The sequence below is a fragment of the Pecten maximus genome, chromosome 14 (genome assembly GCF_902652985.1).
Source record: "Pecten maximus chromosome 14, xPecMax1.1, whole genome shotgun sequence".
NCBI classification, from domain to species: domain Eukaryota; kingdom Metazoa; phylum Mollusca; class Bivalvia; order Pectinida; family Pectinidae; genus Pecten; species Pecten maximus.
In genome coordinates, this window is record NC_047028.1 from 17,135,526 (window position 1) to 17,152,657 (window position 17,132).

General features: G+C 35.4%; 1 protein-coding gene across 1 annotated transcript; it reads left to right on the forward strand.

Moving 5' to 3' along the window:
• The first annotated feature begins 2,937 nt into the window (after positions 1-2,937).
• Positions 2,938-5,881, forward strand: LOC117342786. The gene is made up of 2 exons (XM_033905042.1): positions 2,938-3,617; positions 4,308-5,881. Exons 1-2 carry the CDS (start codon positions 3,080-3,082, stop codon positions 4,634-4,636), a joined length of 867 nt encoding a protein of 288 aa, XP_033760933.1. The 5' UTR covers positions 2,938-3,079; the 3' UTR covers positions 4,637-5,881.
• Positions 5,882-17,132: the final 11,251 nt, after the last annotated feature.

Sequence of the window (17,132 nt, forward strand, 5' to 3'; positions counted from 1 at the left end):
ATGCACAAAATATCAATTTTTACGTTTCTTTTTCTTTAAAACTGAAAAAATGAGCAATAAATTGGTATCTTACATTTAACAGTTTCGTATACCTGGAGGTAAAATAGAAAAATAAATGCATTAAGGAATAGAAACTCAGAACATTATCTTTATCAAATTTGTTCTGGTGAAACTGCAATTAAGGTGATATTAAGCCACATAGTATATTAATTTGACAGGAAATTAATAATAGCCTGTCAGTTAACATGTTTACCTTGTTATACCTGATATTGTTGCCGAGTTCACTTTGCAATCTTTTAATTCTTGTCACTTTCTTATTCTACCGACCAGTTGCTATTTACGAAACGTGGGAGAAAAGATATTTTTTAAAACTCCCCGACGACGTGTCATTGTAAGTCTTACATTGGTGAGGGTTTTATCAGTCTTAAACTCTTATTTTTCTAGGATTATTATCGAAATAACTTTTTCTGTTGAAAACGATTACCACGAAAATTTAATCCATCCAAAAAATAACACCTTCAGCAATATGATATCATCAACAGGCAAGCACGAGATAAAAAAAAATAACAGTATGAAACATTTTCAGCAAACAAACACGAATTTTACATCTTATTTATCTGTCGCCCAAATTGTATTCATATCGACTGTATACTACCATTTGGTAATAGTTCAAAGCTTAAATATTATAACGTCATAACAGAAGTTATAACTTACATCAAACTCCATATACAATATGTAATAACATCATTAGAACACCAACTAATCAGGAAGGTTAGAAAGGATAATGAAAATACCAAAAGGGAGAACATTATTCGGATATCGTTAAATGTGTCCATTTTTTCAAAACATGAGGTAATTCAAAACCACAAAATAATCATTTAATCTATGTTTTACACTTTTCTGAAGTATTCTCGTATCAAAACGAAGCTCAGTATACTATGTTAATGGTAAAACTCATAACGTTCTGAAAATTAAAATATGTTGACTACTGTAGCAATCTTAACCTCCCACAACGCCGGAATTATAGGTCTATATGATTGATTCGCTGTTCCAACTAGATAATTTGTTTTACTCCCCAAAGATTGGGTTTGTTATATGAGACAGACGGGATCTGAGATATATAAGTATAAATCTATTGAGTGAAGATTTTAATGTTGATCATGTAGATAACAGTATCCGTTCCACGGATCTTTCACTCGAGTTAACGGTTCTACATCAAAAACTGTAGAAATATATAATTAATTGTTGTAGGTGTATTTGTCTATAAACCTAACAGGATCGCTGAGTAGTGTTTATGGTCACGCGATACCCTTACCAACCCATTAATCTACTGTTTTAACACTGACATATCCATCATTTTACAATGAATATTAAAGGGGAAAAATAAATTAGATTATTGTAAATCTCCAATATATAGTCTAATACATTAAATTGTAAAGTAATGTTTATAGACAAAGATTTGACTTCGTAACAGGTGCATGAAGGTAAAGGTTATACAGATGCTGTGGACATCTTTAGAGATAGTGATGGGCTGTTAAAGTATGCCTGCGAGGAAAAATATGTTTTTTCCGAGCTTCTGATGACCATGTAAAAACAATTGTTCTTATATTTATGCTTTACATGAAATGTATATTATATACGCATACACTGTTACTGTTTAATTCAGATTTGGCTCTCCTGTCTGACTCTGTGTGATACTGTTTAATTGAGGTTTGGCTCTACTGTCTGACTCTGTATGATACTGTTTAATTGAGGTTTGTCTCTACTGTCTGACTCTGTATGTTACTGTTTAATTGAGGTTTGTCTCTACTGTCTGACTCTGTATGATACTGTTTAATTGAGGTTTGTCTCTACTGTCTGACTCTGTATGATACTGTCTGACTCTGTATGATACTGTTTAATTGAGGTTTGTCTCTACTGTCTGACTCTGTATGTTACTGTTTAATTGAGGTTTGTCTCTACTGTCTGACTCTGTATGTTACTGTTTAATTGAGGTTTGTCTCTACTGTCTGACTCTGTATGTTACTGTTTAATTGAGGTTTGTCTCTACTGTCTGACTCTGTATGTTACTGTTTAATTGAGGTTTGTCTCTACTGTCTGACTCTGTATGTTACTGTTTAATTGAGGTTTGTCTCTACTGTCTGACTCTGTATGTTACTGTTTAATTGAGGTTTGTCTCTACTGTCTGACTCTGTATGTTACTGTTTAATTGAGGTTTGTCTCTACTGTCTGACTCTGTATGTTACTGTTTAATTGAGGTTTGTCTCTACTGTCTGACTCTGTATGTTACTGTTTAATTCAGGTTTGTCTCTACTGCCTGACTCTGTATGTTACTGTTTAATTGAGGTTTGTCTCTACTGCCTGACTCTGTATGTTACTGTTTAATTGAGGTTTGTCTCTACTGTCTGACTGTATGTTACTGTTTAATTCAGGTTTGTCTCTACTGTCTGACTCTGTATGTTACTGTTTAATTCAGATTTGTCTCTCCTGTCTGACTCTGTGTGATACTGTCTGACTCTGTGTGATACTGTCTAATTCAAATTTGGCTCTACTGCCTATTTCTCAAGTTGCATTGAAAGCTACTAATATCTAATGTCTTTATGCTTTGCGTTCTCCATATATCTACTGCTTGAGAATAAGATAGTTGAAACTTTAAAAATACCCTTCTGATTTGTAAATCCTTTTGTTTTGGGAATAAAATCATTGTACCACTAAAAACACCCCAGGCTTGTTCTATTGATAGGAGTGAAATTAAACTGGATATAAATTTTACAATTTACTGATTTTATCAACATTCCAGTTTTGCTGGATTAGTAGATATGCACTCTCAATTAAATACAGTAATCATATTTCAAAATTAACTTGTTGGACGACATTGATATGATCTTTTCGTTTATTTTCAGCTGTGGTTGTTGTAGTCAGTCAAAGTACATCCGTAACTTACCAATGGCCAGTTTGTCATAAATCTTATGCTTACGAAACAGAATATGGCATCGGTTTACCAAATCCTGAGGATCAATACCAGTTTGAAGGGTCACATCCGAAAGTACAATGCATTCCAATCAGCCTTAACGGCAGTATGGACGCCATTATGGATCTCAACGTCACTTCCGCTGTGCAATTTGGTGATTACACACTTAGCGTTTTTATCTATCCGACCGCCGCCACAGGTGTCATCTTTCACTATCGCTCGGAAGATTTCGTCCAGCATTTCGTGCTTTGGATTGCAGGAGGGATATTATCGATGGAAATTTATGAAGGGGACACTGTGGTCAGTAAAGGGGCAATGGATCAACCAAGTATCTTTGTTAAAAACTGGTACTTTGTTGCCCTTATAGTCCAGCATATGAATAACATAGAACTCCAGATCCAACGGAAATCTGCACCCCAAACGAAATCCTTTGGAGTAAAGCAGTCTCATACACTACCTTTGAACGTTCCGGGGCAGATTCGTATCGGGGCTATGTTTGAACGTGGTCAAAACCAGGGGCCAGCGCCGAGTGACTTTGTTTCCAATTTCCAAGGGCAGATGATATGCGTCCAGATGTATAATCTGAGGTTCCCGACTGCGTATTACGATAGCGCCCTTGATCAATGTAACAACGCCAACTTCCCAAGTAAGTAATCATAGAATATGTTTGGGGTGTATTTGTTTTCTGTTTTACTACAATGCTGAATATCATGCATAAACCAAGGACTAACGTCACAATAGGTTAATGTTCAACAAGCCCACTACGATGATGAAATGGGTGTGCCATTGATTCAATGATCGTTTACACAAGATTCATATAAAAAACATATACATGTATATAAATATATATATATGCACTATGTGTTGGTGATCGGAAGATAAAGATTTGAATTTTTTGTCGTGATGAATATTTGTAATATGTGAACAATTCGCATCCATGTATGTAAATACATTGTGATCCAGGTATTCATATCATCTTATAGACCACTTCCACTATTATCATGTCAGGATATCGGGCCGACTATCATTGCGTCATTGAAACGCTTTTTTTAAGAACACCGATGTGGTGCAGCGGTATAAGCTGCGGGTATTTCTGGCTAGGCGATTGGGTGCCGTAGATCGTAAGTTCGAGGCCCGGTCAGAGCACGAGTCATTAAGTTGTCTTCCTTCGTCAAATGTGTAACTATGTTATATATCAAATAATCAGCACAATGTATCATATGCACTATGTGTTGGTGATCCGAAGATAAAGATTTGAATTTCCTGTCGTAGTTGTACTCGATGAATATATATTATAAAAAAGGCTTGCTAAAAGACTTTTTAATTTGATTTACAGGTGTCGTGCTGTTGCCTGCTACGCCTGCTCCGATCATAACCACAACTCCGAGGACTATTTGTGCTCATTTCGATAGACGCGATCTGGTCTTCACACGGGTACAGGAAAACAGTCGACTTCTTTCAAGCATAAACGACTTGGACACGATAGTTAACACCTCTCTTAGAAGATGTGCAGTCTACTGTGTCAGGAATCAAAAGTGCGTGTCCTTCACCGTTACTAAGACAGCAGAAGATGATAAAACATGTCGGCTTTATCCCGTGTACAATACCGTCTACGTCACGGCAAGCAGCAAAACAGACTTGTATGTAATAAACGTGTGTACGTAAAAGGAAACCTGGAAATGTATACTAACCATATATTTTGTCATCGAGAATGACACTAGTAAGAGTCGCAATGTCGTCTTTATCGTCGTCCGGAGTATCGAGAATGACACTAGTAAGAGTCGCAATGTCGTCTTTATCGTCGTCCGGAGTATCGAGAATGACACTAGTAAGAGTCGCAATGTCGTCTTTATCGTCGTCCGGAGTATCGAGAATGACACTAGTAAGAGTCGCAATGTCGTCTTTATCGTCGTCCGGAGTATCGAGAATATGTTATCGTTGCATTTCGTCCTGTAGAATAACAGGAACAGGTCATTATTATCTGTCTTCTTCATTAATAAGACAATATTGTCATCAATATTTACACATCTCGGACAGAATTGTTGTATTTGACTCGTTATAATCGGTCACGTGGAGACGCCGTATAAAGAGGGGTCAGTAATATACCTTACTGGTGATATGGCGGCCTTTGTCTTTCGCTTCAAAATATGAGCAAATCAGGTCTACAAAAATGCAGTATATCCGGAACAAACACCTTCCTGCGTTTTATTTTTGTCTAGAATCGTCCTGAATTGGATGGACACCAATGTATACGAGTTGTCTCTCATACGCCAGTTGAAAATAGTTGACGTCAGTTGACGATTTGAAAGCATCTTGTTAACAAATATGGCATGCTATCGGCAGACGACATAAGTAATAATTGACGGGGAATACAGAAGACGATGAAGTGTAAATGCGTTAAATATAAGTCAACAGGGGACTAGATTTATAGTTTGAGAACTCTGGAAATTAGATTAGGTCTTTTACATTTCTTCTTGGACGCTAGGAAGACTGATGGAACAGGATACGATACGTCCCAGTTGTATCAAAGGGGGATATAAAAAGGTCCTCGGTGCGATAACTTTGTTATACGGTTTGCTACTGACCTACATATTGTCATCATCATTGTCTTCAAGATCACCGATAATATATTGTTATAAACATCAGCAATGTATATGCTTCATATTGATTAGAAGCTGATACATATTTATCCCTGTAGATTGAAGCTAAGGTAAATCCTTTCCGTGTTAATTGATATTTTTTCTTGCTCATTAACGCTGGAATTATTCTGTCTGGATATATTGAAGATGTGGTATATTTTATCTTTGCGTATATTGACACTGAAGTATATTTTGACTTTATGTATTGACGGTGTGGTCATTATGTCTTTGTTTATTGACGGTGTGGTATATTGTGTCTTTGTGTATTGGCTGTGTGGTATATTTTGTCTTTGGGTATTGACACTGTGGTATATTGTATCTTTGTGTATTGACGGTGTGGTATATTGTATCTTTGTGTATTGACTGTGTGGTATATTGTATCTTTTGTATTGACGGTGTGGTATATTGTGTCTTTGTGTATTGACTGTGTGGTATATTTTGTCTTTGGGTATTGACGCTGTGGTATATTGTATCTTTGTGTATTGACGCTGTGGTATATTGTATCTTTGTGTATTGACTGTGTGGTATATTGTATCTTTGTGTATTGACTGTGTGGTATATTGTATCTTGTGTATTGACGGTGTGGTATATTGTATCCTTGTGTATTGACGATGTGGTACATTGTATCTTTGTGTATTGACGGTGTGGTATATTGTGTCTTTGTGTATTGACTGTGTGGTATATTTTGTCTTTGTGTATTGACTGTGTGGTATATTGTGTCTTTGTGTATTGACGATGTGGTATATTGTGTCTTTGTGTATTGACTGTGTGGTATATTTTGTCTTTGTGTATTGACTGTGTGGTATATTGTGTCTTTGTGTATTGACGATGTGGTACATTGTATCTTTGTGTATTGACGGTGTGGTATATTGTGTCTTTGTGGATTGACTGTGTGGTATATTGTATCTTTGTGTATAGACTGTGTGGTATATTTTGTCTTTGTGTATTGACTGTGTGGTATATTGTGTCTTTGTGTATGGACGATGTGGTATATTGTGTCTTTGTGTATTGACTGTGTGGTATATTTTGTCTTTGTGTATTGACTGTGTGGTATATTGTATCTTTATGTATTGACGATGTGGTATATTGTGTCTTTGTGTATTGACTGTGTGGTATATTTTGTCTATGTGTATTGACGGTGTGGTATATTATATCCTTGTGTATTGACGGTATGGTATATTGTATCGTTGTGTATTGACGGTGTGGTATATTGTATCTTTATGTATTGACTGTGTGGTATATTGTGTCTTTGTGTATTGACTGTGTGGTATATTTTGTCTTTGTGTATTGACGGTGTGGTATATTATATCCATGTGTATTGACGGTGTGGTATATTGTATCTTTTGTATTGACGGTGTGGTATATTGTGTCTTTGTGTATTGACTGTGTGGTATATTTTGTCTTTGGGTATTGACGCTGTGGTATATTGTATCTTTGTGTATTGACGGTGTGGTATATTGTATCTTTGTGTATTGACTGTGTGGTATATTGTATCTTTGTGTATTGACTGTGTGGTATATTGTATCTTGTGTATTGACGGTGTGGTATATTGTATCCTTGTGTATTGACGATGTGGTACATTGTATCTTTGTGTATTGACGGTGTGGTATATTGTGTCTTTGTGTATTGACTGTGTGGTATATTTTGTCTTTGTGTATTGACTGTGTGGTATATTGTGTCTTTGTGTATTGACGATGTGGTATATTGTGTCTTTGTGTATTGACTGTGTGGTATATTTTGTCTTTGTGTATTGACTGTGTGGTATATTGTGTCTTTGTGTATTGACGATGTGGTACATTGTATCTTTGTGTATTGACGGTGTGGTATATTGTGTCTTTGTGGATTGACTGTGTGGTATATTGTATCTTTGTGTATAGACTGTGTGGTATATTTTGTCTTTGTGTATTGACTGTGTGGTATATTGTGTCTTTGTGTATGGACGATGTGGTATATTGTGTCTTTGTGTATTGACTGTGTGGTATATTTTGTCTTTGTGTATTGACTGTGTGGTATATTGTATCTTTATGTATTGACGATGTGGTATATTGTGTCTTTGTGTATTGACTGTGTGGTATATTTTGTCTATGTGTATTGACGGTGTGGTATATTATATCCTTGTGTATTGACGGTATGGTATATTGTATCTTTATGTATTGACTGTGTGGTATATTGTGTCTTTGTGTATTGACTGTGTGGTATATTTTGTCTTTGTGTATTGACGGTGTGGTATATTATATCCATGTGTATTGACGGTGTGGTATATTGTATCTTTGTGTATTGACGGTGTGGTATATTGTATCCTTGTGTATTGACGATGTGGTATATTGTATCCATGTTTATTGACGGTGTGGTATATTGTGTCTTTGTGTATTGACGGTGTTGTATATTGTATCCTTGTGTATTGACGGTGTGGTATATTGTATCCATGTGTATTGACGGTGTGGTATATTGTATCTTTGTGTATTGACGGTGTGGTATATTGTATCCATGTTTATTGACGGTGTGGTATAATGTGTCTTTGTGTATTGACGGTGTTGTATATTGTATCCTTGTGTATTGACGGTGTGGTATATTGTATCCATGTGTATTGACGGTGTGGTATATTGTATCTTTGTGTATTGACGGTGTGGTATATTGTATCCTTGTGTATTGACGGTGTGGTATATTGTATCTTTGTGTATTGACGATGTGGTACATTGTATCTTTGTGTATTGACGGTGTGGTATATTGTGTCTTTGTGGATTGACTGTGTGGTATATTGTATCTTTGTGTATAGACTGTGTGGTATATTTTGTCTTTGTGTATTGACTGTGTGGTATATTGTGTCTTTGTGTATTGACTGTGTGGTATATTTTGTCTTTGTGTATTGACTGTGTGGTATATTGTATCTTTATGTATTGACGATGTGGTATATTGTGTCTTTGTGTATTGACTGTGTGGTATATTTTGTCTATGTGTATTGACGGTGTGGTATATTATATCCTTGTGTATTGACTGTGTGGTATATTGTGTCTTTGTGTATTGACTGTGTGGTATATTGTATCTTTATGTATTGACTGTGTGGTATATTGTGTCTTTGTGTATTGACTGTGTGGTATATTTTGTCTTTGTGTATTGACGGTGTGGTATATTATATCCATGTGTATTGACGGTGTGGTATATTGTATCTTTGTGTATTGACGGTGTGGTATATTGTATCCTTGTGTATTGACGATGTGGTATATTGTATCCATGTTTATTGACGGTGTGGTATATTGTGTCTTTGTGTATTGACGGTGTTGTATATTGTATCCTTGTGTATTGACGGTGTGGTATATTGTATCCATGTGTATTGACGGTGTGGTATATTGTATCTTTGTGTATTGACGGTGTGGTATATTGTATCCTAGTGTATTGACGGTGTGGTATATTGTATCTTTGTGTATTGACGGTGTGGTATATTGTATCACTGTGTATTGACTGTGTGGTATATTTTGTCATTGTGTATTGACGTTGTGGTATATTATGTCTTTGTGTATTGACGCTGTTGTATATTTCGCTGTTTTACATTTTTATATTTCGGCTGATGTATATCTTATATTAAAACTTCGATAATATTTTGTCTTGATGTATTCTGGCAGTGTCTTCTTTATTGGTAATAAATAAAGAACAAAGTTTGGTTCGTTACTTGTATTGTTAACATCGATGATGTCTTTAACAATATTTAACTATATCATGTTTTTTTCATTTATTTTTTAATCCAAAACATATCAGGTTAACTGTGTTAAAGGTTAGAATGTCTAAGCAAGAAAACAATTTAAGGTTGTGAATAGTGTTGGCGTTATCTCCCATTTAACTTGTGGGCCACACGAAAACTGCTGCTGCTCTCTCTCTCTCTCTCTCTCTCTCTCTCTCTCTCTCTCTCTCTCTCTCTCTCTCTCTCGGGACTGAGTTACTACATGCAGATTATGAATGAAGAGAAAAGAGGAGAAAAGTACAAAAGAAAATTCAGAAGCACATTGAGCCACTAAAAATCATGAAGCGATGTAAGCCCTAACCCTTTTTGAGTCTCCTGCTTTATTGACAAAACAAAACTCGTGTGATTCCAGCCGGACTACAATCCTGTCTTCACATATCAGCCTGCGAAGTCCCCAAGGACATTCTACCACCTAAACGTCAAATTAAAACGCCGACATCAGTTAGTTCAACACCACAGAGCCTGTGTGACTTCCACTGGACCTTGTTACACTGTAACCACGTAATTCTCCCTCAACTTCATGACTCTTCCTTGTATGGACTTTCTTCATTTCTTTTTTCAGAAGATTTATTTGTCATTATATTTATTATTTCATTATTTTTTCAAGAAGAAAAAATAGATCAATCGAGGAAATAATAACGCAATTAAAAGATGAATAAAAGTCGATACAATACTTACCATTGAAATATTCTAAATATACCATCGAGATACTTTCCCGCTAATATTTGGCAGTATTCTAAACTACACTCATGTATCAATTTGCTACTTCCAGGCTTTAGTAGACAATTAAAAAAAGTTGGAATAAAATATTAATTTAGTACCAAGCAGCCTTCGGATATATGATTTAGAACGAAGATAAGATTGATCATTTTCAGTGAATATTTTATAAGAATTCTTAATGAGTTAACAGCATCCATCCAGTTGTTGTGAAAGTGTAGCAAGGACGTGTTCTTTTAGTCAAACTCAAATGAAAGTATCAAGGTCGACTCATAGGTACTGGTGCATGAGGGATCAACGTAAAGGAGAAAAGGAAGTAGTACATAAAATGGCAGGAAATAATAAAACAATTTTTTTCTTCAAGTGCATTGCTGGATGATTTACTATCCAATGTAATTTCAAGGAATTTTATTTCCTTTTTTCAATGTATGCATCGATTTACATCAAGTCATAGAATGTCGGCAGGTAGGCTTTCCAAGCGATATTTTTCTCCTTCAAACACAGCGCTAATTATTGTCCCATAGAAGTAAAACAGTGCAGGAATTCTGATATATAATCCCCAGTAAACTACCCATATGGGGCCCCATAAAAACTCCAAGTGTATTGTATGACCGAGTGTCTTTCCTTCCGATATTCATATTTGTGTACGAATGCAAACAAACGCTAACACACATCTAGGGGATTGATTTAATCCATGATGTAACAAGAACAATACTGAAAACATAATAACAAGTAAGAATGAATTATAATCCATGCTGTACAGCACAAACATATCGCATCTCGAAACAGTAATTCTTCATATTGTTTCCATCCATTTACCGTCTTCGTTCGGTATGAGACCCGTAGCCCATCGAAGATATCCCCTAACGGCTTGCTCCTTTATATATAAATCGTATGGTTACACGCTTCAGATATTACTTACAATTGATTAAAAAACTCAAGGAAAAGCATAAACTTGTATCAATATATGGCCAGTTACAGTTCATAGGAACTGAAGTACACGTTTATAAAATAATTTGTGAAATAATAAAATAGTAAACAAACTTGACTAAAGTGTCCCATTCAAAAGTTTGTGGTTGCGTAAACATTCTGGTGGAAGGGTCAGAATTACTGTTTTTAAACTCACTTAAATTGGCATACTATGATTAAGTGTAATTCTTAGATCGAGTAATCTTGTGATGTCCGTCATGTTTCTTGAGAAACCGCAACAAGATTCCTGTGAATTACACTCCCACTTTATTTTGGTTCCTCAGTTTTTAAAGTCGTAAACTCAATTTACTGCTTTTTTCTCCATATATTATTTTATCGTTATCATGACTAGATATTTGATCTTTGATAACTTTGTCCCGGAAATGTTTTGTTTGATACCAATGTCAGGGCCTACCTTTTTGATGGCGTTGATTTGTTAAATCGAACGTTCTTGTTAAATACAAACATTTTACTATCAACTGATTTAACCATACAACCGCTTTATTGCTATCGAAGTCTCCGTTGCTAGGTTTCGCCTCATAATAATCTTAACCAGCTCAGCCAGCACGGCCATTTTAGTATGTATATGTCTTGAAAATGACGTCAGAACCAATCAGAAGTATTCTTTTAACAATCGGAGATTTCACTTATCGATTGCCAATTGGAAAATCCAAGACTAAAAACAGAAGGTCTATTCGACAGGTGGGGTCCATAGCTATATATCGCCTAAAAAGAAACCCAGATGACCATCCCACCATTTGGAATGAAGTAATTCCAGCATCTTTGATTTCCTTATTTGCTGATGGATCTAGGTCTTCAAAACTGATCTTTTTCTTGAGGATTCCCATTGCTTATCTAGGGACAGTGGCAGCTGCCAACCGGAGAGTAGGACCTATCCAACCCATTTAAATTCTTGACATCATGGCTGAAGGGGTTCTGATTGGTTCTCCACAGGTCGTCATTGCACGTTTTCTCGATCAAATTGGCGTTAAAGATGTGCCGCAAACATCAGTTGAAAAAGGTCTGAAGCTTGTTGATGGTGGTTTTGGTCACCAGTACAAACTGAACTGAGGAGACACTAATACCAATTGAACCGAAGGGACACCAGTAAAATTGAAGTATGAAGACGCCAGTAGAAATTAAAACGAGTAGACGCATAATACATATTGAGCAAGGAAGACACCATTACAAAATGATCCGGGGAGACATCAATACAAATTGATCCGTTAAGACACCAGTAGGAATTGAACTGAGACACCAGTACCAATTAAACTGAGGAGACGCCAGTACCAATTAAACTGAGGAGACGCCAGTACCAATTAAACTGAGGAGACGCCAGTACCAACTAAACTGAGGAGACGCCAGTACCAACTAAACTGAGGAGACGCCAGTACCAATTAAACTGGGGAAACACCAGTTCCAATTAAACCGAGGAGACGACAGTACCAACTAAACTGAGGAGACGCCAGTACCAAATGAACTGAGGAGACGCCAGTACCAAATGAACTGAGGAGACGCCAGTACCAATTAAACTGAGGAGACGCCAGTACCAATTAAACTGAGGAGACGCCAGTACCAAATGAACCAAGGAAACAAAGCAAAACCAATAGAGGATATACAAGAAAAAATTGTCACATCTTTTTGGTAAACTGGATGATGAAAAACTACCAATGGAGTCTTAAAATACATTTTCTGTGTAAATAACAAAAACAAATCAACAGTAACTGGCGAACTCGGGAGAACCCATTGTTTATTGATATCATTACTAATGTTGTGAAGTGTCATATCTGTCTAATTAGTATGGATGAAAGTAGCTTGCTTCATCTGAGAGTGTAGTTTTACACAATGATATCGCTAACTTCTGGTAAAGCAAAGTTAATCCAGTAACAGAATGTCTATAGTCACATAGTGCGAACAAATAATATAATGCTGACGGCATTAAGAATCAATAAGCAATTCAAAAATGGAAGTTTGAGTTGCATAATAATTCACAAACAAAGAACAATAAGCCCTGCATTAACTGGTTTTCAAATGGGAATCCTACTTGTTAAATATGAAATATGGATATCAGAGAGTTCTTTGAAGACTCAGAACCAGTTCAAAAAGTTTGAAATTGAGAATGATTGATACAAACGAATCAGGTGTCACCAAAATTTTTTTATGGCCTGTAGTAACAAAACAAAAAGACGATGAAAATATTTCTAAATGGATCGTCGTATGTTTTTGCAGGAAAGAGAAATTCTAATATCAAACCGTACTGGTATTAGTATCAATTTCTCGAAAACAACAAATGAATATCGACGTAATAATGAAACTATAATTCAAAATGTCACCACCGTTCAATACGAATGATAGTAAGATAAATAAAACACACATGACATGTCACCACGTATCAATACAAATGAGAGAGAGTAGGATAGCTAAAGACAAGCAAGATATCGGACTCTATCAATACAATTGAGAGTAACAAATTGATATACTCTTTTCCCCGGGGTCGTCTTCATAAGACCTTCTGTTGGTTACAATATGATGAGGCATTACAATTAGAAATATAAGTTCTAATAATCAATATATATGTTTTATACTTTGTCGAGCACTTTCCTGTTTGCTAATGATAAAAACATCCAGAGAGAAATAAAAAGCGATGAAGATAGGAAGGCAATGCAGCAAGACTTGGATAATTTGCAAGAATTGTCCAATATATGGCTGCTAAGATTTCATCAACAGAATTGCAAAGTATTAACAATAAAAAAAGGGATACGTACCCAGGAGTTACCACATGTCAGGAACAAAGGACAATGTACTGGTGCTGGACAATACAAAGGTCGAAAAAGACATTAGGGTAATGGTAGATTTAGATCTAAATTTCTACGTGTACATGCAACAAGCTGTAAACAAAATAAGCCAATAGTAATGTTAAGCTCATTAGAAGATCATTTGTATATTTGGATGAAGTGACATCCGAACATTTTTTACGGCACTTATCCGTTCAGACTTGCTGTAAGCGAGTCCATATGAAGTCAAGGGTATAGAAACAATGTAGCAGGTCCAGAGAAGGGCAACAAAGCTGATACCAGGGCAGAAGGAACTAGCATTTAGTGATCATCTGAAAAGACACTTGCACTGGCATATCGCAAATTGAGAGAAGATGATATAAAAATTATAAACATCAAAATTATTAACAAAGTCCACGATGATAAACTCACGAAAATCATTTTTGATCAGGATACAGAATCCAGAACGAGAGATCATGCACGGAAACTAAAAAAAAATGTTTGTAGATTGGACATCCGTTTGGCTTCAGAACTATTGACATTTGGAAAAGTCTTTCCAAAGCTGTAATCCAGACGTCAACAATTAATACAATATAAAGACTTTGAAATTAATTTGGATAATCACTTGAAACATTTTGAACTGAAATTTAACCGTATGACGAACTGATATTCTCTCACCAAATGTGTTTATCAAATATTATGTGTATAACTAATGATATAGACATAGACGCGCAGTGTGCCTCCGTCCAGTATATGTCCTATTGAATCCTATTAAAGTACTGTAAGCCCGCTGATTATCTGAATACGAAATACTGTAGGGGTTTTAGCAGCAATACTTCCGTTACCTGTAATGTAAACCAGGACCATATTGTTAGCTGGTTGTACTCGTGGGTGCTTACGGAGCACTTTACAGATACAACACAAACATTAGTCACCATTAACATTCAACAATTTACACATAATGAAAAGCTCATCATCTAATTAATTAGATATTTTTAACCTTTTTACAGACAAAAACAATAAAAAAATATTTCGACGTTGATAAAATGTTTCCGTGCGCTGAATATCAGCAGAACACGCGCAGATTATATGACAGAACCTGAAAAGACTTCAATGCATGTGGCATGCAAATAATCAGCATGGTTATTTAATGTGACATTAAGTTTCTATGTCTGTTTGACACAATCGTTCAATGAAGTTCGGGATTAATTGAAACTTTTATATGGTCGTTATCCTGTTCTCTATCACAACACATCCCCATAAAATGCGTTACTATTATAAGTTAAAACATACTTTTCCCGTATTTCTTAAATTAAACATACATGCCTTTGAACATCATCTTTCCATTCCTTTAACCAACTGATTGATTATAGACTGGTATGTGTAGATTGGTGCAGTACAAAATGATTTATCTGACGTCAATTATGAGATACAGCTCGTTTACTTTTGAGGAATTCAATAATCAATATTAATCTTCTTGTTATTTCGATACTCCTCTTCCTTGATGACGTTCAATATGCTTATTTTTAAATATTGATGTCAATATCAGAATATGCCCTTAGGTGAGGGACTATTTTTCCTCGACGTACATGTATATATAACCTCCGCGATACTGACAGTGTCCCATTCAGTAAGCATCGCTCAGTAACACATCATTACAAGAGGCTTCGAAGGGGAACGCCAGTGGAACTACAATGAGGTGTAACTATCTCATTATCATTAAAGGTAAGTTTTTGTACGAAAATTATTTTACATGATATTCTTGATTTTTACTTAATTTTGATGTAGTGAAAAAACATCTCTTACATATTGTTTTGATGCATGCCTTTATTTACGATTGGTAAGAACCCTGAACTGTTTTACTAATCATACGTCTGAACATATATTAATATGTTTGCATGCATACTTAGTAAAATATGTATTCTGACCCTAACATTGTTAAAGAATACTATTTAAAAAAATAGTTTGTTTTCGAAATATTATCCAAGCAGTCGAACTTTGTCACAATTTATCTAACATAACAGACTTTTCATCAACCATTATTGACAAAAGACTAATATTTTTAACTGTGTACATTCGTGGAACATCCTGAAACGTGATGTACATTAAGGAAATGAATAAGTTCTATCAGGACACAGAAACAGTATAGGGACCACGGAACCAAATTATTTCCCATAGACGGTAATGTTAACGTTTATCACTGTACTGCTTAAATGGAGTTTTCAACACTGGCCCAGTAGCCATAATTTTGAAGTATGTCATCTCGGAAACCTCTAAATAGAATGATAAAAAAAATCTACCGATTTGAACTTTTTTATATGGGGGCCACCATCTTGTATTGAATTCAGCACCAAAAAATCATCTAAATTTACAACAAAATACACAATTACTTAACTCCCCCTGAAAAAAAACAGGCTAGCAAAAAAATAACTTTTTTTTCTATATATTTTACATCTACATGTATTGCCCAGTCCACATATTAAAACTTTGGAAACGGCCCCGATGCATTCACCTTCCTATCAAATCTTCTGCCCAAACGGGAAAACCCACAATCTATTTTTGATTTGGTTCTGTGGTCCCTATACCTCTCAGAACGATATGAACTGAAACACAATTGATGTGAAATTAATCATCACATTGATTTTATATACTTTTTTCTTCAAGCTGTATTTTTCTATCACGTATAACAATAAAATACCTTACCTAGGATATGAGTAGGAATAACCAAGGTTACTGATACAATTATAGGGTTTGTACAATAGCTGTTATGTTTTCCTCAGCATCTCGGGATAAATATCATGACCCATTATACACCTAATTAACACCTAATCCAATATCAAAATGTATGTTTCAGATTATCTATTTATATTGTCAAAAACAAAGTTATTTCATTATCCTATTGGGCGGGGACAAAGCGGGCCGTGGGCTGTAAGCTGGTTAGCTAGACCCTAATTCTTGCAACGTTGTTTTTTTCTTTTTCTTTTTTCAATTACACGTAATTTCAGAATTATTTATATTCAATCAAGCTAGCTCTTAGATGCCGAAAAGCGTTAACATTTTCATTGTTATTTCATTAACAGCCGTGCCTAAAGAGTAAAAGTGGACGTCAATATTGGTCGGTAACTTGTTCTTTGTTCTTAGATCAAACTGTAGTAAAATGATACCTGTAAATTTAGTCCTTATTAGAGATCGTCAGACCGATATTTATTACACACGTAAGAATTCTTATTCATTTAAGATGACAAAAATGATTAAAAAAAACATCGCTTCTTCTATAAATAACACGCACATTGTATCATCGTCATTTAACATGTTAAGTCAATTGT

Excerpts from the sequence above, each read along its gene's own strand:
- LOC117342786 (XM_033905042.1), top strand. The coding sequence starts at position 3,080 with ATGGACGCCATTATGGATCTCAACGTCACTTCCGCTGTGCAATTTGGT. Across the intron at positions 3,618-4,307 it reads TAACAACGCCAACTTCCCAA|GTGTCGTGCTGTTGCCTGCT; the intron begins GTAAGTAATCAT and ends TTTGATTTACAG.